Source organism: Stenella coeruleoalba, assembly GCF_951394435.1.
Source record: "Stenella coeruleoalba genome assembly, chromosome: 2".
NCBI classification, from domain to species: Eukaryota; Metazoa; Chordata; class Mammalia; order Artiodactyla; family Delphinidae; genus Stenella; species Stenella coeruleoalba.
In genome coordinates, this window is record NC_137147.1 from 45,292,864 (window position 1) to 45,319,229 (window position 26,366).

A 26,366-nucleotide genomic window follows, 5' to 3' on the forward strand; every position below is an offset into this window, starting at 1 on the left:
TCTCTAGTTGAGGCAAGCGGGGGCTACTCTTCATTGCACTTCACAGGCTTCTCATTGTGGTGGCTTCTCTTGTTGCAGAACACAGGCTCTAGGCACTCGGGCTTCAGTAGTTGTGGCTCGCGGGCTCTAGAGCACAGGCTCAGCAGTTGTGGTGCACGGGCTTAGTTGCTCTGCAGCATGTGGGATCTTCCAGGACCAGGGCTCAAACCCGTGTCCCCTGTATTGGCAGGCAGATTCTTAACCACTGCACCACCGAGGAAGTCCCTAGTTAACTGTTTCTAACAGTTCTCAGAGTGTAGGTTGTTCTCAGGGATATTTTTACATGTCTGTTTCCAGGAATCAAGTTTTTAGTAACTTGAATGAAAGAATTCATATTTTATCTTAATCAGAGGTTTAGTTTTTAACCTAGAAGGATTTTTACTGTTCCATCTAATGTTTATTCAAGTAAGATGATTCATTTTGTTTGTTAATATTATTATCTTAAGGAAGTACATGAAGTTATTCATTTGCAATGAATAATTTTGGTTTTTCATTTAATATTAAAACTATTTTATCAAGTTCAATTTTTACACCCCCTAATAATTTGTACAGCTGGCTTTTTTTTCTTACTTGCTTTATAGTTAAGATCTGTGAAGTTTTAACTCTCGTTAAAAGACATGATAATTACAGCTGGTAACATTTAACTTAAATTCAACATGGGAGGGCTTCCCTGGTGGCTCAGTGGTTAAGAATCCGCCTGCCAGTGCAGGGGACATGGGTTCAAGCCATGGCCTGGGAAGATCCCACATGCCACGGAGCAACTAAGCCCATGTGCCACAGCTACTGAGCCTCCGCTCTGAAGCCCGTGAGCCACAACTACTGAAGCCTGCACGCCTAGAGCCCGTGCTCTGCAGCAGGAGAAGCCACCGCAATGGGAAGGCCGTGCACCACAACAAAGAGTAGCCCCTGCTCACCACAACTAGAGAAAGCCCGCATGCAGTAACGAAGACCCAACGCAGCCAAAAATAAATTAATTAATTAAAAAAATTTTCAACATGGGATAAAAAAAATAATGGACTCTAAATTACAGTTTTTAGACTTGGAAGGATTTTAGAAATTGTCTAGGCCAGTGGCTCCTGACATTTTTAAGCATAAGAGTCCTTTTATATGTCAAAGCATTTCATGAACTACAGATGATAGCAGCTTGTACAGTGAGTATCAGTTGATAGAGAAAATCCATAAGAGCAGGAAGTTTCTATAGACCTAAAGATTATATTTGAACCTAAATTTGTATTATAAGTTACATCATGTACATGCATGTGAAAATTCTAGTACATAAAGTGGAAACTCTTTTATTCATTCTGCAGACAGTTCATGGTGCCCTTGTGAATGCATGGTCATTTTGCAATAGCTCAGCAGCCCTACAGGGATAAAAAAATGAGAACCACCAGTTTCTTTTGGTCTAGTTCCTGTGCTCTGCCTTTACTCCTGGTCCTTTTCCCCAATTTTTACAGGTGAGAAAACTGAGGCCCAAAAAGATTAAGTAACTTGGGATCACACAGCTAGTTAGTAGCAAAAAAGTTCTTATATTTTCTCTTGAAATACAGGAACAGTGGAAGTTGAGTTGATAAATAGATTGAAAGAATAAACTTATTCCTTAAGGACTGGCTTATTCTAGGGGAATAATTGAATTACTGAGGGGAATCTCATACAGCTGACGTTTGAAACACTGAGAAGATAATGCTGAAAAATATATGTACTTGTATATACTGTGATAAATTGATCAGAATGTTTTTCATTTTTTCCTGGCTTTATTCTGGAAGAATCAACTTGAATAAGAATGTTTTTCAAAGATTGGAAGTTACATTTCTCATTATGGCCTACTGCGCTTCTCATACCAGCTTTCCTTACATTTAGTCACACGTAGAGGATGGTTAATTTCCTTTCTATTGTTAGAGAGGTCCGTGAAAGCCCAGGGAAGAAAACTGTACAACCATCTTTAGTAGCCGGCTGCTGTGTTTAATGAGACTTAGTTATCCTTGCTATCAAGAAATTTATTCTTGGGCTTCCCTGGTGGCACAGTGGTTGAGAGTCCGCCTGCTGATGCAGGGGACACGGGTTCATGCCCCGGTCTGGGAAGATCCCACATGCCGCGGAGCAGCTAGGCCCGTGAGCCTGTGCTCCGCACCGGGAGAGGCCACAACAGTGAGAGGCCCGTGTACCGAAAAAAAAAAAAAAGAAATTCATTCTTATATTTATTTAAATCTCACACTTCCGTTTGCTCTCAGTGTTCATGGTAAAGATAGCAAACCACTTGCTCCTCTGGAAAGGCATCATTTCATAATGGTCCAGTGCTGGAGCCTGCTGCAGTATCCTGTGCTCACTGTGTAGCTCACTGTGTAGCCCTGGCCATGACATTTAGACTCTCTGTGCCTCTGTTTCCTCATTTCTAAAACCAGGATGAAGCTAGTACCCATCTCACAGAACTACTGTGAAGATGAAGTGTTGTAGGAGTACTTAGAACAGTGCCTGGCCCTTAGTGAGTGTTCATTGAATGTCAGTTGTTAATAACAACAGTAGTTTTCTTACCGTCACTACTTTAAGGCCTTGTATTTCATGGTTAATGATTATCTGTTTCTATAATCTTTCCATTTAAAATACATTTTCTAACCCAGATTCAGCAGTATTTATGCTTTCTTTTTGGTGAGGAAATACATTTTGTTAAAAATAATTTAAAATAATTTTTTTAAAAATAATTTTTAAAAAATTCATTTGAATCAGTACAAAACACCTGCCTTTAATTACTGATGTGTAGCATATCTGATTTCCTACCTCTGTTTGAAATGAACTTCAGTTTAGCAGAAATTGTCTTTATGGTTTCCTCTGAAGATTTTTTTTATTGTCACCATTGGTTAATACATAACTGAGAGTTTACTAATTTTCGTGCCACAATCTAATTTGCTTTCTACAAACATCAGTGTTCCTTTTCTCTTTAGTTTAGTTTTGTTTTTTACCTTATTCTGCTTTATTTTTTGATAATAGAACATATTTATTTAACGATATTTTATGCAGGCACTTCATATCAGGCATTCTCTTTGGTTTTTAAAAACTCTTAAGAGTTATTTAATGCCCTTGAAAACAGACTTTTTTTTGCAAGTTATGTTCATTTAACAAAGCATTTGCTAAAAGTACTGACTACATGTCCTATGCTACATGAAGATAAATTGGGCCAGCAGCCTGGAAGAGTTGGCTGGTAAAATCATTATCTACTCCTGAGTCAGTGCTCTAAAAGAGTTAAATCCCCTCGAACACTGAAAAGAGTCCCATGCAACACAGACGACAAGCAAAACTCACTAACTCTTAGAAACTTATTCTGGACATTGGCCCCCGTTTTCTCCAGTTTGATATTTTTCAACTCTTTAATATAAGAGAACAAATTTTTTGATTTGTTTGGAAAGGAATTGAAGTAATTTTGTCTCCTTAGTAAACTGTGGTTTATTTTTTCACATTTTATCCTCCGAATGGTTTAGCCACAGTTTCCAGGAAACTCATTCATTGTAGGCAGAACCCATCAAATTAGCAGTCAAATGAGTTTGTTTTTTCCTCTTCTTCCATGAAAGAGATATCTAACAGAGAAAAGGTCATTTTACTTCAAGTCTTTAAAGCTAAGAAAAGGATAAGAAATGTGAATTGGTGCTATGCTTTGATGTAAATGTGGCTTTAAAAAAGCTATTAGTAAAATCCTTATCAATTTTTCTTTATGATAATCGCTTACTATGACTAAATAAAGTATTCGAGTTGTAAAATGTTTTTAAACAGTCTAAGTCACTTTATAGAAAAAAGAATGTTGGGCTTCCCTGGTGGCGCAGTGGTTGAGAGTCCGCCTGCCGATGCAGGGGACACGGGTTCGTGCCCCGGTCCGGGAAGATCCCACATGCCGCGGAGCGGCTGGGCCCGTGAGCCATGGCCGCTGAGCCTGCGCGTCTGGAGCCTGTGCTCCGCAACGGGGGAGGCCCGCATACAGCAAAAAAAAAGAAAAAAGAATGTTAAGGCAATTAAGATTACTCCCAATGTTCCTCCTAGTTTTGTTAATGTACATATATGCATATGTAATTGCACTCGTCCTTTCTGAATGCACATGTTCTGTCTTCCGTTTTGCATGACTAAAATGGTTTTGTGAATAGGTGCATAACAATTACTACAAGAGGTTTTTCAAATGCTCAGTATTCACATTGCCACCTCATACTATGTGGTGAAAACCACTGATTTATGTGAAATCATAAAAGGGGAGGAGGTAGAAAGAAATGAGGATTTATGTTAAAAAATATTGTAACTCTAAAAACATGTTTGTTTTTATTATATTTTCGCAAAAAGAAGGAAAGGGAGTATTTAAATCTTACTAGAAAGGGAGCCTATGTAATATTCCTGGGTAATGCCACTTATTTATTTTTTAACTATTCTAGTGGACATTTGATAATATTAGAAGATATTTATGAAAAAAATTTTAAACCTAAGGGCCTAATTTCTACTTAGTATTTTCCTTCAAGAAAGTCATAACTTAAAGCCCTGATTAAAAGGCTGTATTACCGGATGGCTGTTAGTAAGCATTGAACAAGGGTGTATGTTTTTTAAATGACTTTATGAAAGTTAGAAAATTTGTCTATAGTACTTAGAGTGTGTAATTATGTTTTTCTTATGAATAATTTGGAGTAAATACATTAAAAGAATATTCTGCATGTATAAATCACTCTGATGAATGGATACTTTTTAATTCATAAATTGCATTAGTACTCAATCCTGATGGGCATATATGAGTGCCTTACATATTCTAGTCAGAAAAGTCCTTGCCAAGGGAACTATTACCGCATAAGGCAACCCTTCATTTAGCAGAGCAGATGTACAGTATAACCCTTTTATAATGATAATGGATTTTCTGCTTCACTCTCACCAATATCTAATAATAAACACTTATTGGACATTTCACCCTCTTTTTCTCTTATATGACACTTTCTACCAACAGTACCAATATTTCCAAACTGAAGAATGAAAGTGAATATGCTTTATCAGCATTTTATCTTAGGGCGATCTGTTTTATAATATGGATCCCATGACAAGTGTTTACGGCACAATTTCTGTATTTTGGAAGTGGGCATTTTGCTAAGGAAAATCTGAAAAGAGCTGATTTCACTTTTAGTGATTGTTAATTTAATAAAGCTGATGTGAGGAGGGATTTTTGAAGTCCTTGAAGTACGTGGAGGGATAATTTTGATACTTAATCAGGCCTAAAGTACTTTTTTAAAAGAGGAATCTTTTGTATATTATTAAGCCAGCTATTGGAATATTATTATTCCAAGTTACTAACTTTTGGAAAATTTATAATGTAGCAGTTTTTATGATATTTTGGAAAGTTTTTATGGTGAGACTGTTTCTTTCCTGACAGGTGTATTCCTTGCAAAGGTTCCCGATTTCCTCCCACCCTTCCACGCCCTGCTGTAGCTGTATTACCCTTTAAGCTTCCTTACTGTCAGACTGCCACAGAGAAAGGACAAATGGAGGTATGCACAAATCTTACCTTGACACTCTGAGTTTGATAATACCCTGCCTGTGACACAGACATTTAAAATTATTCTGATGACCGGTGTTGAGTATTCATTACTTTATAATTAAAGAAATAGCAGTAGCTGTGAGGGAGGAGGGCTGCTTCCAGGGACTTTATCTAAGAGGTAAATGGGTGTGACTGTCAGGGCCTCCCTAGGGTAAGGCGCTCACTCTCGGGCTTGGACAAGTGCCTAAGAGGACAATGCCTTCATGAATTTTGTACCCTTAGGTGCCAGGCTTGCCTCACCTTACTCCTAGCCCTGCGTCATCAAAAGTCATTCGATATCTTGCAGTTAGTTATTCTAAACAAGAAACAAATCAGCTTATAAAAATCTATTTTACCAAGTTCTCTGAGCATCAACTATGATAGCTAGGAAACTTCAAAATGCTATATACAGTTGACCCTTGAAGAACATGGGATTGAACTGCGTGGGTCCATTTATAGATGGGTTTTTTTCAGTAGTAAATACTACAGTACAGCACCATGCAAGACTGGTTGAATCTGAGGGTGCCGAACCTCAGATATGGAGGAACCGCGTATATATGGAGGGCCGACTATAAGTTATATGCAGATTTTCAACTACACAGAGGGTAGGCACCTCTACCTGCTACATTGTTCAAAGGTCACTGTATTTCCCTTTTTTTTTTTTAAGAATAGAAGATAAAGTCAAGCCATAATATCACATTAGAATTGTAAAATAAGCTGTAGAAAGGAATATTTCAAAAAATATTTTATTCAGAAACTGGTGTCATATGATAAATGTTTAACACTTGCGTGGTATTCAGCTGATAGTTGGCTCTAAGCAGTTTTTCCACTTTTGCAGGAACAGTACTGGCGTTCAGTTATGTTTCACAACCACCTTGATTATTTAGCTAAAAATGGTTATGAATATGAAGCGAGCACTAAAAATCAAGCAATAAAAGAACAACAGGAACTTTTGATGAAAATGCTTGCGGTGAGTAAAATAAGTATAGTGGGGAAGAAAAGTTAATTTTTTTTCTCTAGGTTGAATTTCTTAATGGTATGTGAATGAGCACCAGGTTCCACAACCTAGAATTCCTAAGTTGTATCTGGTGGTGTTTTTCTCCCTTAAAAGTTCTGTTTTCCAGTTCACGTTGCAGATGAAATATTTACGACATTGCCTTGTATCTAATATCATAGGAAGAAATAAACTCTTCTGGTGCTACCTCCCTGTTTTGTTTTTGCCGACTGGTCTGTGTTTTAATAGGCCCTGTAGGTGATTCAGATGCTTATTAATAAAGTTGGAGGACTGGCCCTAGCTCCTGCTCTTATCATGTGCAGCAAATAAAGTTTGAGTGTAGACTTTTAGGTCTGCAGGCTGAGCAGCCTTAAGAACTTTGATCAGGCTTTTAGACATGCCTGCCTTTTGTTATCCTCTTAGGTAAAAGTTTGTCTGTAGCCAGTGACCAGGTTTGGTCCCCTGGATATTTACATACATTTATCTTTAGAGATAAAAAACTTTTTGAAACATAAGATTCATAAGTTTGTGTCCTCATTCCAGGTTGGCTTATGAGGAGGAGTATAATGTAATTTCTTCTGTGCTCTTCTTGCACTAGACTGTAAACACCTTGAGGGCAGTGACCATGTCCTGTTCACTAATGTATGCCAGGCACTGATGTAGTGTCTGATACATAGTGCACCTCAGTATTTCCTAAGAGAGTAAATGGCCCAGACTTTCCATTTTAAAGTTGAGGAAAAAAACTTCTGAGGGCAAAGTGATATCTGAGACCACAGAGCTTATTGTAACTTGTCTCCAAAAGGTGATATTCACTACTGTCACCTCTATGCAACACTGCCTTGCATTTAGTATTAAAGAAATTTAATTAGTTTACTATAGAGTAAGTTTTGTTCCATTCACAAAGTCCCATTTGTACACCAACATGAACTAGTAACCTTTTTATTTTCTACAACATATGTAAGGAAACATGTTTGATTTATTTACCATTTAGCCTTAGAGGAGCTTTTCCGCTGGAGTGCAGTGTTCCTCAGCAGGGTGCTAGTAGCATCCTGTTAGTTCTTTAGCATTCCTGCCCCCAGGCAAATGCCCATAGTTCCACCTAATTACTGGGAAAACCATACTATCATTTCCAAATGCCCTCTGAGGCAGAGTACTACCCTGATTGAGAAGTACTGCTTACAGATAAGTGATTCTGGAAAACCTGAGAAGGACATGCAGGTAAATATCTAAAGCATCTATGCTGATGAATCAGACTTGACATGTCTAAGTAACAAAGTAATACTTCTGTGAATTATGAGACCTTTAGTAGTCTTCAAAATATTAGTTTTCCTCACATTGTACTTCAGTTGCCTCACTTAGAGTCGTCAAAATTCATACCAAAAGAAAAAGTCATGATAAATGAATGTTTTTCATTTTATATTGTAAGTATAAAAAATAGAGCAAGAAAAAGGAGGTTGTTTGCTAATTTGGAAGTTGTATAACTGTTTCTGGTAGTTAGAGATCATAGACAATCATACTTAAAAAGCTAATGGGTAAATCTATTTGCCCACCCACATTCACTTAGTAGCATTTGTGTGCCAATTCTAGGCAAAGTAATAACAAATCATTTACAATTTATTCTTTCTTTCAATTTGCTACCCTGTTTTGTGAGTGCAGGTGATGGAATGGGCAGGAAAACAAATTTAGGAGAACCATTTTTGAATTTTTAAATAAATCTCTTACTCTCCTTGCAATCAATAACTTGAAATGATATGTCATATTTCATTGTTGATTGTGAAATGCACCAGTATTTTACTTATTTAAGTCACTAAGACAGAAAGAAATGCTTCCATTTAAACTGACTCACCATCAGTTGTAAGATGGTTCTCAACTTCAGAGACAGATGTTAAAATGTGTAAAAATGTGCCTCTTAGAATTAGGGATACAATATCTAGAAGACTTTTCTCAGTTCTACTAGTGGTATCATTCTTTTATTTTTAAAAAGTTTTACTCAGCATAATTTGACTTTTTCCCCCCTTTTTTTCCTTTAGCTTTCTTGTAAACTGGAGCGGGAATTTCGTTGTGTGGAACTTGCTGATCTAATGACTCAAAATGCTGTGAATTTAGCCATTAAATATGCTGCTCGTTCTCGGAGATTAATTTTGGCCCAGAGACTTAGTGAACTGGCTGTAGAGAAAGCAGCAGAATCGGCAGCCACCCAAGCTGAAGAAGAGGAAGAAGAAGAAGAGGATTTCAAAAAAAAGTTGAATGCTGGGTAAGAAATGTTTGAGTTTTACCATCCTGAATATTGACTTGGTCTTTTTATAGCCCTTTATTGAATAATATCATTGTCTTTTAGTTACAGTAATACTCCTACAGAGTGGAGTCAGCCAAGGCTCAGAAATCAAGTTGAAGAAGATTCAGAGGATACTGGAGAAGCTGATGATATAGAAGAAAAACCAGAAATACATAAACATGGTAAGATAACATCTTGAAGGCAGTTGAAAGATGAGATGTGTCATGTGTGTGACTTCTCCCCTTTTACTTGGCTGAGGGAAATTGAATACCCATACTTTTTCAAGACATCTTTCCTGTCTGATTGTTGATTACAGAAGATGACTTTATCTTCCCATTTACATTGTATTGTTTTATCTTAATTATTCTGTAGGAGAAAACCCGTTTTTCAAAAGTGTAAATTCCTCTGATATGCCAGCTATTAAGTCAGGTAAGAAAATTTGGATTTTGTAATATCAAGAAAATTTTGAAGTAGTCTTTACAGTGATACATCTACTCAAATACACCTTACTCTTCAGGGCCTGTTTTGTTGTTGTTGTTTTTAATCAGAAATGTTTGTGAAACAGTGGTCATTTAACAAATACTTATTAAATGCCTATTTTGTGTCTAGTATTTGCCTGGGGTGGGGGGCTACAGTGGTCAAGTAGACATGCATGTTTGATCCCTGAATAAACATTATAGTACCAGCTGGCTTTTAAAAGTATACATATATATATATATATATGTTTGATTTTAATATACTTTTACATGTGTACAGATTATTGAAAGAGCATATAACAGGTAGCTGTAATCTAGTCAGTGGTGGGGGATGGTTTGGGACCCCAAGGAAGGCCTCATGGAATGTTTATTTATTTTATTTTATTTATTTATTTATTTGTGGTACGCGGGCCTCTCACTGTTGTGGCCTCTCCCATTGTGGAGCACAGGCTCCGGACGCGCAGGCTCAGCAGCCATGGCTCATGGGCCTAGCTGCTCTGCGGCATGTGGGATCTTCCCAGACCGGGGCACGAACCCGTGTACCCTGCATCAGCAGGCCGACTCTCAACCACTGTGCCACCAGGGAAGCCCTATTTTACTTTTTAAATTTATTTTTGGCTGCACTGGGTCTTCATTGCTGTACGTGGGCTTTCTCTAGTTGCGGCGAGCGGGGGCTGCTCTTCCTTGTGGTGCGCGGGCTTCTTATTGCGGTCGCTTCTCTTGTTGTGGAGCACGGGCTCTAGGCCCGCGGGCTTCAGTAGATGTGGCACACGGGCTTAGTAGTTGTGGCGCAGGGGCTTAGTTGCTCTGCAGCCTGTGGCATCTTCCCAGACCAGGGCTGTAACCCGTGTCCCCTGCATTGGCAGGCAGATTCTTAACCACTGCGCCACCAGGGAAGCTGCCACGTGGAATGTTTAAAGCAGAGATCTAAAGGATGAATGAGTCAGCCAGGCAAAGGTGGGTGGGAGCAGAAGCAGAAGAAAAGCATGTGGGCTTAAGGAACAGCATGTGTGAAGACTATAAGAGAGGCTTGAAGAGCACAGAGAGCAAAGAGGAAGTGGTGCTGAATGGTTTTGGAGCAATGAGCAGGAGCCGAACCTTGCAGATCCATGTAGGCCATGGTAGGATTTGGACCTTTATTCTGAGGTTGCTGGGAGGCTGTTGTAGGTTTCAATGAGGAGCAGAGTATGGCACACTGTGAAGAGGAGGACTGCGTATAAGGAGACTTCTGAGGTAGTCCCAAGTGAGATTGAATAGACTGGGGTGGTGGTGATTGCTGGTAGAAAGCATGGGAGGAATTGAAGAGGTGTTTCTGAAGATGATATAGAGAGGATGGAAGTTCCGGGTGTGAAGAATAACTGTCAGTTTCTGGCTCGAGTACTTGAGTGAATGATGGTGCCATTTACTGAGTCAGGAAACACTAGGAAAACGTGGGTTTAGATAGGAGGACGATGAATTACTATTGGCTGTTCAGGAAAGTAGTATCTCTGGGATGGAGATATAAAGTGAAAATTGTTGACCTAAGTATAGCAGTTTAAACCATGGGTATTGGTGAGTGAGCACTGGGGGAGGATCAAAGTGAGGAGAAAAATGAGGTTAGGCCTAGAGAGGAGGAGGACGAACCATCAAAAGAAAGTGAGGAAGGAGGTAAGCCAGGGAATGCGGTATCTCAGAAGTCAAAGGGGAGATAGTATCAAGAAGAAAGGAGCACTCCGCTGTGTGGAATGCTGTGGAGAGGTCACACAAGGTGATGGCTGGAAAAGACCCACCAGTTTTGGCTGCATAGGGTTTACTGAGTTCTTAGCAAGGGCAGATTCTGCAGGGTAGTAGGGCTGGAAGCCATGTATTGGATGGAGGAGCATGTGAACAGTGAGGAAATGGGAATAGCTGTGTAGACAACTCTTGAGAAATTTGGCTGCTTAGGGGAGGTGAGGGAGAATTATGTGGGGGGCGAGAAGGGGATGTGGCAGAGAGCGTGTTTGGTTTTTGTTTCTTTAAGTTGGGAAACTTGAGCCAATAAAGAAGGAAAAGTCAAAGATGACACGTGTAGCCATTGATAACACAGGTTTCTTGAAAAGCAGGAGTGGGTGGGATCTAGAGCATTTGTAGAGGAATTATTAACTAGCTAAAATACACGTTTTTCAAAAGTGTAAATTCCTCTGATATGCCAGCTATTAAGTCAGGTAAGAAAATTTGGATTTTGTAATATCAAGAAAATTTTGAAGTAGTCTTTACAGTGATACATCTACTCAAATACACCTTACTCTTCAGGGCCTGTTTTGTTGTTGTTGTTTTTAATCAGAAATGTTTGTGAAACAGTGGTCATTTAACAAATACTTATTAAATGCCTATTTTGTGTCTAGTATTTGCCTGGGGTGGGGGGCTACAGTGGTCAAGTAGACATGCATGTTTGATCCCTGAATAAACATTATAGTACCAGCTGGCTTTTAAAAGTATACATATATATATATATATGTTTGATTTTAATATACTTTTACATGTGTACAGATTATTGAAAGAGCATATAACAGGTAGCTGTAATCTAGTCAGTGGTGGGGGATGGTTTGGGACCCCAAGGAAGGCCTCATGGAATGTTTATTTATTTTATTTTATTTATTTATTTATTTGTGGTACGCGGGCCTCTCACTGTTGTGGCCTCTCCCATTGTGGAGCACAGGCTCCGGACGCGCAGGCTCAGCAGCCATGGCTCATGGGCCTAGCTGCTCTGCGGCATGTGGGATCTTCCCAGACCGGGGCACGAACCCGTGTACCCTGCATCAGCAGGCCGACTCTCAACCACTGTGCCACCAGGGAAGCCCTATTTTACTTTTTAAATTTATTTTTGGCTGCACTGGGTCTTCATTGCTGTACGTGGGCTTTCTCTAGTTGCGGCGAGCGGGGGCTGCTCTTCCTTGTGGTGCGCGGGCTTCTTATTGCGGTCGCTTCTCTTGTTGTGGAGCACGGGCTCTAGGCCCGCGGGCTTCAGTAGATGTGGCACACGGGCTTAGTAGTTGTGGCGCAGGGGCTTAGTTGCTCTGCAGCCTGTGGCATCTTCCCAGACCAGGGCTGTAACCCGTGTCCCCTGCATTGGCAGGCAGATTCTTAACCACTGCGCCACCAGGGAAGCTGCCACGTGGAATGTTTAAAGCAGAGATCTAAAGGATGAATGAGTCAGCCAGGCAAAGGTGGGTGGGAGCAGAAGCAGAAGAAAAGCATGTGGGCTTAAGGAACAGCATGTGTGAAGACTATAAGAGAGGCTTGAAGAGCACAGAGAGCAAAGAGGAAGTGGTGCTGAATGGTTTTGGAGCAATGAGCAGGAGCCGAACCTTGCAGATCCATGTAGGCCATGGTAGGATTTGGACCTTTATTCTGAGGTTGCTGGGAGGCTGTTGTAGGTTTCAATGAGGGGCAGAGTATGGCACACTGTGAAGAGGAGGACTGCGTATAAGGAGACTTCTGAGGTAGTCCCAAGTGAGATTGAATAGACTGGGGTGGTGGTGATTGCTGGTAGAAAGCATGGGAGGAATTGAAGAGGTGTTTCTGAAGATGATATAGAGAGGATGGAAGTTCCGGGTGTGAAGAATAACTGTCAGTTTCTGGCTCGAGTACTTGAGTGAATGATGGTGCCATTTACTGAGTCAGGAAACACTAGGAAAACGTGGGTTTAGATAGGAGGACGATGAATTACTATTGGCTGTTCAGGAAAGTAGTATCTCTGGGATGGAGATATAAAGTGAAAATTGTTGACCTAAGTATAGCAGTTTAAACCATGGGTATGGGTGAGTGAGCACTGGGGGAGGATCAAAGTGAGGAGAAAAATGAGGTTAGGCCTAGAGAGGAGGAGGACGAACCATCAAAAGAAAGTGAGGAAGGAGGTAAGCCAGGGAATGCGGTATCTCAGAAGTCAAAGGGGAGATAGTATCAAGAAGAAAGGAGCACTCCGCTGTGTGGAATGCTGTGGAGAGGTCACACAAGGTGATGGCTGGAAAAGACCCACCAGTTTTGGCTGCATAGGGTTTACTGAGTTCTTAGCAAGGGCAGATTCTGCAGGGTAGTAGGGCTGGAAGCCATGTATTGGATGGAGGAGCATGTGAACAGTGAGGAAATGGGAATAGCTGTGTAGACAACTCTTGAGAAATTTGGCTGCTTAGGGGAGGTGAGGGAGAATTATGTGGGGGGCGAGAAGGGGATGTGGCAGAGAGCGTGTTTGGTTTTTGTTTCTTTAAGTTGGGAAACTTGAGCCAATAAAGAAGGAAAAGTCAAAGATGACACGTGTAGCCATTGATAACACAGGTTTCTTGAAAAGCAGGAGTGGGTGGGATCTAGAGCATTTGTAGAGGAATTATTAACTAGCTAAAATAAGGCACCATTCTTCCCTGGTAACAGGAGAAAAGAAGAGATCTCTACATATTGTATCTGTCTATTTCATAGTGGCAAATTGGGATAGTTCCCATCATCTAATAGCTTTTATTTTGTCTTAGAAATAGGAAGGAGGTCATATATAGTTATTAATAGTTTTAAAGTTGCAAAGTACATTATTTTCATATAATACAGATTAAAATATTCCATAATTCTTATAGAAGTCATAAGTCTTCTGAGTTTTACCACTATTAAGTGAGGGTTTCTTTCTTACGAAAGGTGCAGTTACCTCTAGCAACCAAGGACGAATAAACCCCTTCAAGGTAAACTCTTTCCAGTGATGTTTTCTATTATTTAAATACATTTCCATACAGAGAAATATTTCCAAACTACCAGACGACCCTCCCCAGACTTAAGAGGCATTAAAGACTGCAACAGATTAAATTTTAAAATATTTAAGTAAGTAAATATTTTAAAATAAACAAAGATGAAAGCAGCACTAGTTCCTGCTTGGACCAGGAGTTACATTTTCTGCTTATCTTCTGAGAACCTACAGTTTTGAAGGTTTTCAAAACTTGGGGATGTGGTATTTGGGAATATGCGCATCAGTCTTAATTTGGATTATACCAAATATATTCATTTCCGAAGGCGAGACTACAATACAAACTTAACAGAAATTTAAGGGAAAAATAAATCTCTTGGCATTTTTTTTCTTCTTTAAACATTAAATGCTAATATTAGTTTGCTTTGTAGGTATCAGGCAATTCCAAAGAGCCATCCATTTCAGTGAATTCAGTACGTTCAACTAATATTTTAGACAATATGAACAAATCATCCAAGAAATCTACTGCACTTAATCGAGCTACAAATTATGAAAAGTCTCCAGTTATAAAGCCTCTGGTTCCAAAACCAAAGTCTAAGCAGGTATGATTTCACCTGCCCCCATCTGCAGTACACAACTCATAGTCTGTCTGTCTTACTTTAGTTTTGTTCACTCTTTCGGGTATGAGACAGGAGGCTCCAGTTGTTTATAAGTGATTGTCTAATGAGGGCAATGGTTCTCAATTCTGGTTTTGCATCAGAATCACTTTTTAAAAATATGTAGACCCAGGACAGGGACTCATGCATCTATCTGTATTTTTTTTCATTTTCCAAATGGTTCTGATGCATGTCCCTATTTAATGACAGCTGGTTTAGTACCTAGCCCTAATCTTTCCTTGTTTTGTATTCTGATTTTGCCTCCCAGATTGTGTCCCAGTTTTGGTATTTTATCACAGATTTGTCATCAGTAAAATAGACCTATCATTTGTAATTTCCATTTCATATAATTTTATTCATCTAGAATACATGAAATTTGAGGTACAGTTTTTTGGGGTTTTGTGTGTGTGTTTATACATGTTTATTTTCAACAGAGAACCTCTCGGGACTTCACATGTTGGTGTAAGAATTCTAAATAATTATATTTCTCCACATTTTTCAAAATTCGCTTGTAACATATAAAATCATACTAGATTTTGTTGCGGTGTTCATTATGTTTGTTTTTACAGGCATCTGCAGCATCCTTCTTCCGGAAAAGAACTTCCCAAGCTGATAGGACTGAGGAAGTAAAAGAAGAAAATCCTAAAAATCCATCATCTGAAACCCCAGCTATGTGTCCTCAAAACACTGAAAACCAAAGGTCAGTACATAGAGAAATTTAGTGGTCTCAAGATGTAGTATTCCAGTAAAAGGCATACAGAAGTAGCAATACAAAATTATGTGGCCCTATTATTCATTCATGTAAATAATACATTGGCACAGGTAGTAGGCATTCTGAACACTTGTAACTTTAGGGAAGCCACAAATATTGATTAATGTCTATTTATATTACTTATTAAAGTATGCTTTGATAAACTGCATACATGTTTTAAATTGTGGATACGTTTTGCTGGGACACTATATTTTATAATTAGTTCATTTTTTCATTTGTTTGTTTTCAAATCGTTAGTATAGTTACATGGGAGAAACACAGTCAAAAGATAGAAAGAGATTTGTGATGAAGAGTAAATCTTTTCCCTACCCACCCAGTTTCCCCTCCACAAATAGTCACTGCACAAGTTTCTTATGTAGCCTTCTGGAAATATCCTATGCATGTACACTTAGATTTATCTGTTTTTTTTTAGTTTTACAGAAATGGTAGTGTACTCATTGTTCTGTGCCTTATTTTTTTCATTTAATAGCTTTTGCAGATGATTTCTTATTACTACATGAAGAGTTTCTTTAATCTTTTTACTTCCATTGAATGGCTATACCATAATTTATTTAGTTCTCTACTGGTGGACAAAAGGTAGTTGCTGGTCTTTTGCTAGTACAAATAGTAGTACAGTGAATAACTTTATATGAATATTATATACCTATAGCTGTAAGATGGATTCCTGTGTGGTTCAAGCTAATGTACAATTGTAATTTCGATAGATATTGCAAAGTTGTTTTGCATGGATGTTGTATTATTTTATACACCCCCAGCAATATGAGAGTTCCTATTTGTCCATATCCTGTTTGTCCACCAACTCCTTGTTACCAAATTTCTTGATCTCTTGTATGCTAGATTTATTTAAAATACATCAGCTAAATTGAAAAAGTCACCGTTTCATTTTTAGTGTTATGTATCTCATTTAACCAATATCTGATGTTAACCAATTTAATTTGAAGGGATAGCTGTGGTTTTTATTTTTTCCTATTTTGTTCTGAATTTAATTTAGATATTAAACAGTGAAATTTTTATTTAAGAAGATTCCATTTTTTATACTATCAACAGGCTATACAGAAAAAAAGTGCTCAGTAAATATTAAATGTTTGCATTAAATCTTCACTTGTGACCTAAAGACAGTTTATGTCAGAACTGAAATCTAATGAAACTGACAAGTATGCTGTGTCCATGCTTTACATAATAATGGTACAAGAAAGGACCCACACTCTCAGGTCAGCTGTGAGGGCAGGGGTGAGGAGCTTGAGAGAAGTCATGACGATTTCCAATAGCTGGTTTGGGAAATGGAGAAAGGCTACCAAAGATACATGGAAGGGTTATATTGGGCTAGAGGGGCGAAGTAGGATTGGAGACCTTGAGCCTGTCAACATTCATAAAAGAGTTGAAAGTTCAGAGTTTTGCTGCACTTGGAAAATACAAATGTGAGTAATCCCTTTGAATTGATCTTATAAAGGATTTTTTCAGCTCATTATTCCTGCAGTCTCTAGGCAGTTTTAAGTAATATGTAATTATGAATATTAACAAGTGTAATTAACTGTGTCTCTCTTACTTTATATATAGGTATGCTAATGGTTAATCACTAGCCTGAAAAATCATGAAGCACTTTTAAGACTGTCTTAATTATAAAATTTTTTTACATAACTGCTATTTTAGGCCAAAGACCGGGTTCCAGATGTGGCTGGAAGAAAACAGATGTAATATTTTGTCTGACAATCCTGACTTTTCAGATGAAGCAGACATAATAAAAGAAGGAATGGTTCGATTTAGAGTATTGTCAACTGAAGAAAGGAAGGTAAGTAAGGATAATTGTATTGAGAATGAGACTTTAGTGAATTCCCAGGGGTTTTTTTTGTTTTTTTTTTAATTGGGGTATAGTTGTTTTACAGTGTTGTGTTAGTTTCTACTGTACAGCGAAGTGGAGTTCCCTGTGCTATACAGCAGATTCTTATTCGTTATCTGTTTTATACATATTAGTGTATATATATCAATCCCAATCTCCCAATTCATCCCCCCGCCCTCACTTTCCCCACTTGCTGTCCATACATTTGTTCTCTACATCTGTGTCTCTATTTCTGCCTTGCACACCAGTTCATCTGTACCATTTTTCCAGGTTCCACATATATGCATTAATATACGATATTTATTCTTCTCTTTCTGACTTACTTCACTCTGTATGACAATCTCTAGGTCCATCCACATCTCTATAAATAACCCAATTTCATTCGTTTTTATGGTTGAGTAATATTCCATTGTATATAAGTACCACATCTTCTTTATCCATTCCTCTGTTGATGGACATTTAGGTTGCTTCCATGACCTGGCTATTGTAAATAGTGCTGCAGTGAACATAGGGGTGCATGTGTCTTTTTGAATTAGAGTTTTCTCTGGGTATATGCCCAGTAGTGGGATTGCTGGGTCATATGGTAATTCTATTTTTAATTTTTTAAGGAACCTCCATACTGTTCTCCATAGTGGCTGTGTCAGTTTACATTCCCACCAACAGTGCAAGAGAGTTCCCTTTTCTCCACACCCTCTCCGGCATTTGTTGTTTGTAGATTTTCTGATGATGCCCATTCTAACCTGTGTGAGGTGATACATCATTGTAGTTTTGATTTGCATGTCTCTAATAATTAGTGATGTTGAGCAGCTTTTCATGTGCTTCTTGGCAATCTGTATGTCTTCTTTGGAGAAATGTCTATTTAGGTCTTCTGCCCATTTTTTGAGTGGGTTGTTTGTTTTTTTGATATTGAGTTGCATGAGCTGTTTATATATTTTGGAGATTAATCCTTTGATTGTCCGTTGCTTCATTTGCAAATATTTTCGCCCATTCTGAGGATTGTCTTTTTGTCTTGTTTATAGTTTCCTTTGCTATACAAAAGCTTTTAAGATTCATTAGGTCCCATTTGTAAGGATAATTGTACTGAGATGGGGACTTCAGTGAATTCCCAGGTTTTAAAAATTCTTAAAGAAAGTGCCTTTTTCTGTTTTTAGAAATTGAATACATTCTGATAAACTCTTGGTGGAGAGGAAATACAACAAGCAAAATGTCAGCTTTGAACCTATGGATATGTAATAATTATTATTTAGTGCTGATGGTTAATTTTTTGGCAGATGTACTGCTTACATCTGTATAAGTTTCTGCATATTGTAAGTTAGGGGAATACCCCAAGAAAAAGTGCATTACTTATCAAAAGCAAAAAAGATTAATAAGTAAAAATGAAATTAATTCACATTTTGGGACTACTACTCTTAAAGTCCTTGTAAGCAGAATTTCTTAAAATGCTGTTTACTTACACATTGAATACTAAATGAGAATACTGCTTTGGGGGGAAAAATCTGGTGTTCTGTTCATGTGGAAATTAGGACAGGTGGCTTGTACCTATTGCTCCTCATGTCAGTTTCTGCCATGTGAAAGAAGGCTAAGAGCAGCTTTCTTTTGCAAGGGGAAGGATTGTGTGTGTTGTATCAATAAATCTCAGACTTCCCTTCCCTAGGAATGACTGCGTGCAGCATGGGCACCTTGTGACATAGTTACTTACTTTGATAAGCTGGTTTTTACGAATAAAACTAATGCAAAATTAGAAAGCTAGAAACTGGTCTTACCACCTCTAGCCTCCTTTAGAATCTCATTAGCATCTTTGTATTTCTCATTTTTTATAAGTATTTATAAAAGGATAAAAATTGTGAAGAATTAGATAAAATGACATCTGAATGAATAAGACCTTATTAGGAAAAGAGGAAGAGATTTGGCAAAAGTTGTGATTGTGTTCTTGAATACTTAAAAATGTAATCAATATTTTTAGTGTAAACCTTAAACATTTCTTAAATCCAGTCTGTTAATGTGAAAAATACTACAGGTCAAATGGTCCCATTTCAACAACAATGACTAGGAAGGAAAATAAAGTAGGAGGAGGAGGAATTGTTACAGATTAAAAGAGGTTTAAGAGGTAAATGAAATGAGTGAAGCTTGTTAGGTTCTTGCTTAGTGAGTGGAAACCAATCCCAAAAGAGTGTATACTGTATATAACGTTCCTGATATGACAAAGTGATGGGGATGAAGAACAGAGAACTGATTGCCAGGGGTTAGGGCCTGGGAGAGGAGTGGGGTGGGGCAACATGTGGGATCCTCATGCTTATGGAACTACTGTTCTGTATCCTGAATGTGGTGGTAAATACACAGCCTACAATAGAATTATACACACACACACAAACAAGTAGAAGTAAAAAAGGGGATTTTATCAATGTCAATATCCTAGTTGTAATAGCACACTACAGTTTTGCAAGATGCAACCATTGAGGGAAACTGAGTAAAGGGAACACGGTGGCTTTCTGTATTATTTCCTACAACTGCATGGAAATCTATAATAATGTTAAAAGGTTTTCTTTCTAAAAAAGTACCTGCAGTTATAGTGTTTTGCACTTAATATGCTTAAATACAAGCAGAGTTTAGATCGAAATATTATAGAGGTAGAATGTAAATTTTTTACCGTGCCCTGCAATTAAGTAATAAAAGATTTGTTTAAAAAAAAAAAAGAACCCTTAATGATTAGTTTAACAATTCAAATGCTAATTATGCTGCTTTACATAAAGGAATGTTGCCTGCAAAAGTAACGAAATCATGTCCTTCCTATTTCTTTGTTAGTGCCTAAAAACTTTTCTCCTGCAATATTTTTATAAAGGCATGGGCTGCCAAGGCCAAAGGAGGAACTGCAAGTGATGGAGCTGAAGAAAAGAAACGAAAACGTGTGGTCGATGATAGTCACGAAACTGAAAACCAGAAAGAAAAAACGAAGGAGAATCTGAATTTGCCTAAAAAGCAAAAACCTTTAGATCTTTCTACGAATCAGAAACTGTCAGCTTTTGCATTTAATCAGGAATAGAGTAAGGAAGTATACTTAGGAAAGTAATGGATTTTTTACTCATCTTTGATGAATCTAGACCTTTTAAAAAAAATCTTTAGGAAACTCTTTATATATTTTTAAAAGAGTTTAAAGACTGCTATTTGTCTTTATAAGATACTGTAGTAATTCTATTGGTGTAGGTAGCAGGGCATCTGTAAAAACTATCATCTCTTCAGATTGCTCTGCCCCCAAATGGAGGGCCATTCAGAAGCATTGTGGTCATGGTCACTGACTGGAGGCCACTGTCATGTCCCATTGGAAGCTGATCTGTTTTTGTTTCTTACCTTAAAAATCATCAAAGCCAAGGTCTTAAAACCTCTGAACATTGAAGTACCTTGTAGGGTTTTCCTTGTTTGGTTCATGTCATGTACTGGGAAGTACTACAAAAGTCCTCTTCCCAAGTGTGCTACCATAGACTGCTCTCTATGTCTATACTGGCCCCAGGGGACCATGTTTTTTTTTTTTTTAGTATGGGCCCTAAACATGTAAATAATTTTGTAGATGAGACCTTTTGTTTGTTTTGGCAGTTTCTTCATATATTACCTTTAATTATTTGTGTAGCCTTTTTTTTAAAATAAAATTTTTTCACATTTCCATATTTAGCTTGATATGGTCTTCACATTGTATTTCCATGAAATGGAAGTATTTCTAGAAAATATATTTTATATTTATTACCTTAATTTCTACCACCCCCCACCCTATTACACAGTATACACACAGAAGAGAATTGAAGATACTGTTTTGATAGCATTACAGCCCAGCGCGTAATGTGCTCCTTGTAAGCTACTCTGGTTATCAGCATCAGCAGTGCTTTTCTGAGCAAGTCTTTGAAGCCTTGATAAGAGAGTGGTTGAAGAGTAATGGAAAGTGTTTAACTCCTCTTTTATTTTGAACAAACAAGATTTAATTAAGTAGTTTATACATTTTTTGGTTAGTATTCTAAGCAGAACTTAATACAAATGCAGCCACTTAATGAGGGCAAAGTACAAGGGGTGAGGTTGGGGTAGAGGGATAGTAGTAAAATAAAATCAGGTGGCTCAAAATCTAGGGTAGTTTTATAGGTTGGAAGGAACAAAATATGTTGAAAATTTAGATGTATAGGAGCCAAAGGATATTCCTTGTCTCATGATGATTAAGGTTGCGAAGGAATACATTTCTGATTTTTTAGTTAGTACCTGGTATTGAGAAACATTGTAGCATAGAGGTTAGGAGCACAGATTTCAAAGCCGGACTACCTGGGCTCAAAGGACCACTGCAATACTACCAGCTAAATAACCTTGGGTAAGTTCTAGCCTTTGTCCACTCATCTGTAAAATGGGTATATTAATAGTAACTACTTTAGAGGGTTGTTCTGAGAATTAAATGAGGTAAAAGCACTTACCTGGCACATAGTAATGTTTTATATACATATCAGCTATTGTTACTATGCTGTTGGCTGGTTCATCTTGCTTTGTCATTAGGTTTGATTCTGAATTAATTATGTATGAATTAATTTTGATTTCAAGATCCTGAAGGAAAAGTTTATTTATATTACTTTGGAAAGCATGTTTATAGACATGTATTTTGTTTTTACTTCCTCAACTTGCTTATTACCACAGTGTATAATACTTAAGGATATAATCCTTGAGTGTTATATTTCAGATCCATAGGAACCTGATAACACTAAGGATTTTCAAAAGGTTTTTTCTTTCTTTTGTTCCTTTGACCACGCCGTGCGGCATGCAGGATCTTAGTTCCCCGACCAGGGATCGAACCCATACCCCCTGGAGTGGAAGTGTGGAGTCTTAACCACTGGACCACCGGGAAGTCCCTGCAAAAGGTTTTTTTAATCTCCTACTTTTGTTTGGTTGAAGGAAGGTTTTTGTATTGACCTGGTTTAACTTACAAATCAGAACTTTGAAACCAAGAAATATCATACTTATTCCTTTTCTATATAATATTAAACTTCTTTTAAGAAAAAAAAATCTTTGGGACTTCCCTGGTGGTCCAGTGGGCAAGACTGCACACTCCCAATGCAGGGGGCCTGAGTTCAATCCCTGGTTGGGGAACTGAATCCCACATGCTGCAACTAAGAGTTCACATGCTGCAACTAAAATCTGGTGCAGCCAAATAAATAAATGTTAAAAAAAAAATTCCCCCAAAGTACCCTTTTTAGCCTTCCCCCCCGCCAAATCTAGGATTAATCAAGAATGTTGAATTGGGACTTCCCTGGTGGTTCAGTGGTTAAGAATCCGCCTGCCAATGAAGGGGGCACATGTTCGAGCCCTGGTCTGGGAAGATCCACATGCCATGGAGTAACTAAGCCCTTGCACCACAACTACTGAGCCTGCGCTCTAGAGCCCATGAGCCACAACTACTGAGCCCGTGTGCTACAGCTACTGAAGCCCGTGCGCCTAGAGCCAGTGCTCTGCAGCAAGAGAAGCCACTGCAGTGAGAAGCCCGTGCACTGCATCAAAGAGTAGCCCCCACTCACCACAGCTAGAGAAGGCCTGCATGCAGCAACAAAGACCCAATGATGAAGACCCAATGCAGCCAAAAATAAACAAACAAAATATTTTTTTAAAAAAGAATATTGAATTGTATTTAATTATTAGAAGTATATACTTTTTAATACAAGAAAGAGTGAGGAAGAACATCATCCCTAATCCTAATATCCAGAGATAACCACTGTTAACATTTTAGTGTATGTCATTAGGCGTTTTTCTGTATATGTGTTTTTTGTTTTTTGTTACATAGGTGTGCAGTCCAAATTCATGCTGAGTAGAGGCGTAAAGGAAAAAACAAAACAACTCAAGCCTGCAGTTTAAAGTGTGGCCTTTTGCTTGTAGTGTTCCTGTAATTGACACCAATTTCTACCTACTCTGCAGCTGTGTCATAAAGGGCAAAAACGTATGGAGTAGAAAGTAAACATAATGGAATCAGAAAGCCAAAAGTTGGTTCTTTGAAAGACTGATAAATTAGAAAAATATCTGACAAGATTAATCATGATACAAAGAGAAAAGCATGAATAAGTAATATTAGGAATGAAAAGGAAATTATTAACTACAAAAACAGTACAGATTTTTTAAAGGTACGAGGCTTATGATGGTCAGTTTTGTGTGTCAACTGGCTAGGCTACAGATGTTATTCAGTCAAACACCAACCTATGTGTTGCTGTGAAGGTATTTTATAGATTGTCTTAAAGTTCATAATCAGTTGACTTTAAGTAAGAGATTATCCTAGGTAGTCTGCGTGGTCCCAACTCAATCAGTTGAAAGGCCTTAAGAGCAGAACTGATACTTCCCTGAGGGAGAAGAAGATACCACACCTGTAGATCGCAGCTTCCACTCAGGCCTTGAGATTTTTCAGCCTGCCTTTCCTGGAGGTCTCCCCTATGGTTTGGGATTTCAGACCTGCCTTCCAGCCTCCATAATCATGTGAGTCAATTTCTTGCAATAAATCAATCTATATATTCCTACCGGTTCTGTTTCTCCAGTTGAACACTGACTAATTCGAGACTTTTAAACAGCTTTCTGACAGTAAGTTGGGAAATTCTGATGAAATGAACAAGTTTCTACAAAAAAGACTAAAATACTTAGGAATAAATTTAACAAGTGCAAAACTTATTCTTTGAACTATAAAACATTGTTGAAAGACATACAAGAAGACCCAAATAAATGGAAAGATCCTGTGTTTAGGGAGCAGAAGACTTACTAGTGTTAAGATGGCAATACCCCCCAAACTGATCTACAGATTCAATGCTATCCTATCAAAACCCCAGCTGGCTTCTTTGTAGAAAATGACAAGCTAATCCAAATGTTCATATAGAAAATCAAGGGACTTGGAATAGCCAAAATAATATTGAAAAAGAACAAGTTAGAGGATTCATACTTCCCAATTTAAAAACTACAAAGCTATATTAATCAAGACAGTGTGGTACTGGCCTGAGAATAGACCTACAGATCAATGGAATGGAGAGTCCAGGAATAAACTCTCACACTTAGAGTCAGTTGATTTTTGACAAGGTGCCAGGGCAAGTAAATGGGGAGAGGATAGTCTTTTCCACAAACGGTGCTGGGACGACTGGAAACATGCAAAAGAATGAAGTTGGACCCCTCTCTCACACCATATAAAAAAATCCCAGCTGTATCAAGACATAAATGTAAACTAAAACTACAAGTCTTAGAAGAAAACATAGGTGTAAATCTTTGTGACCTTGGACTAAGTAATGGTTTCTTAGGTATAGCACCAGAAGCACAAGCAAAATAGGTGAAGTCAACATCATCAAAATTAAAAATGTTTGTGCTTCAAAGAACACCATCAAGAACGTGCAAAAAACAAGCCACAGAAAGGGAAAGGTTTTTTGGAAATCATATATCTGATAAGGAACTTGTAACTAAAATGTATCAACAACTCTTAAAATATATCAACATTTCTCCAAAAGACAATATACAAGTGGCCAATCCGCACGTGAAAAGATACTCAAGATCCTTAGGCATCAGGAAAATGCAAATCAAATCACAAAGAGATACAACTTCACATCCACTAGGATGGCTATAATGAAAAAGATGGACAATAACAAGTGTTGGTGAGGATGTGGAGAAATTGGAACCCTCAGACTTTACTGGTAGGATGTAAAATGGTGGTTTGGCAGTTCTTCAAAAGGTTAAACACAGAGTTATCAAATGACCCAGCATTTCCACAACTAGGTATAAACCCAAGAGTAATAAAAACATGTCCACACAAAAACTTGTACATGATTGTTCAGAGCACCGTTAATCTATAATAGCCAAAAAGTTAAAACAACCCAAATGTCCATCAAGTGACGAATGGATAAACAAAAGTGGTATGTCCATACAACGGAATATTATTTGTTAATAAAAAGAAATGAAGTACTGATACATGTTACAACATGGACAAACCATGAAAACATGCTAAGTGAAAGAAGCCAGTCACAAAAGATTATATTTTATATGACTTCATTTCTATGAAATGTCCAGACTAGGCAAATCTATAGAGACAGAAAGTAGATTGGTAGTTGCCTTGGGCTGGAGGTTAAGAGGAAAGGGTGGGTGGCTGACTGCTGATCGGTACAGGGTTTCTTTTTGGAGTGACAAAAATATTCCAGAATTGGATAGTGGCAGTGATTGCACAACTCTAAATTTACTAAAAACCACTGAATTGTACACTTTAAGTGGATGAACATATGGTATGTGAATTATGTCTCTATAAAGTTGTTATAAAAAAACTGAATCAAGGTACAAACTTCCAGTTGCAAAATAAATGAGTCATGGGTATGAAATGTACAGTGTGAAGAATGTTGTCAATAATTGTGTAATATCTTTGATGATAGATCATAACTAGATTTATGTGATCATTTTGAAATGTATAAAAATATCAAACCACCACATTGTGTTAATGGGAACCAACAAAGTATTGTAGGTCAATTATACTTCAAAACAAACAAACTTATAGACAAAGAGATCAGATTTGTGGTTACCAGAGGCAGGGGTGGAAGGGAGGGGAATTGGATGAAGACAGTCAAAAGGTACAAACTTCTAGCTGTAAGATACAAATAAGTACTAGGGATGTAAAGTACAACATGATATATATAATTAACACTGCTATATGTTATATCAATATATGGAAGTTAAGAGAGTAAATCCTGAGTTCTCATCACAAGAAAAATATTTAATTTCTTTAATTTTTTATCTATATGAGATGATGGATATCCATTGAACTTATTGTGATAATTACTTCGTGTTGTAAGTCAAATCATTGGTTTTTTTTGTTTTAATTTATATTTTTATTTTTGGCTGGTTGGGTCTTAGTTGCTGCACGCAAGCTTTCTCTAGTTGCAGTGAGTGGGGGCTACTCTTCATTGCAATGCGCAGGCTTCTCATTGTGATTGCTTCTCTTGTTGCGGAGCACAGGCTCTAGGTGCACGGGCTGCAGTAGTTGTGGCACACAGGCTCAGAGTTGTGGCTCGCGGGCTCTAGAGTGCAGGCTCAGTAGTTGTGGCTCACGGGCTTAGTTGGTCCACGGCATGTGGAATCTTCCTGGACCAGGGCT

The 26,366-nt window shown here is 38.0% G+C and overlaps 1 protein-coding gene across 2 annotated transcripts in view; it reads left to right on the forward strand.

Annotated features, from left to right (window-relative positions):
- WDHD1 (WD repeat and HMG-box DNA binding protein 1) overlaps positions 1-21,747 on the forward strand; it is a 59,529-nt gene extending 37,782 nt beyond the window's left edge. The window contains exons 17-26 of one of the 2 annotated variants that reach the window (XM_079914757.1): positions 5,420-5,534; positions 6,402-6,533; positions 8,588-8,811; positions 8,896-9,014; positions 9,205-9,261; positions 13,947-13,990; positions 14,421-14,591; positions 15,215-15,345; positions 17,068-17,206; positions 20,094-21,747. In XM_079914757.1, coding sequence (XP_079770883.1) covers positions 5,420-5,534; positions 6,402-6,533; positions 8,588-8,811; positions 8,896-9,014; positions 9,205-9,261; positions 13,947-13,990; positions 14,421-14,591; positions 15,215-15,345; positions 17,068-17,206; positions 20,094-20,294 — 1,333 coding nt within the window. In that variant the 3' untranslated portion in view covers positions 20,295-21,747. Of the gene's footprint in view, positions 1-5,419; positions 5,535-6,401; positions 6,534-8,587; positions 8,812-8,895; positions 9,015-9,204; positions 9,262-13,946; positions 13,991-14,420; positions 14,592-15,214; positions 15,346-17,067; positions 17,207-19,271; positions 19,353-20,093 lie in introns of those variants that run through there. The other variant, XM_079914758.1, reaches the window with a different exon arrangement.
- Positions 21,748-26,366: the final 4,619 nt, after the last annotated feature.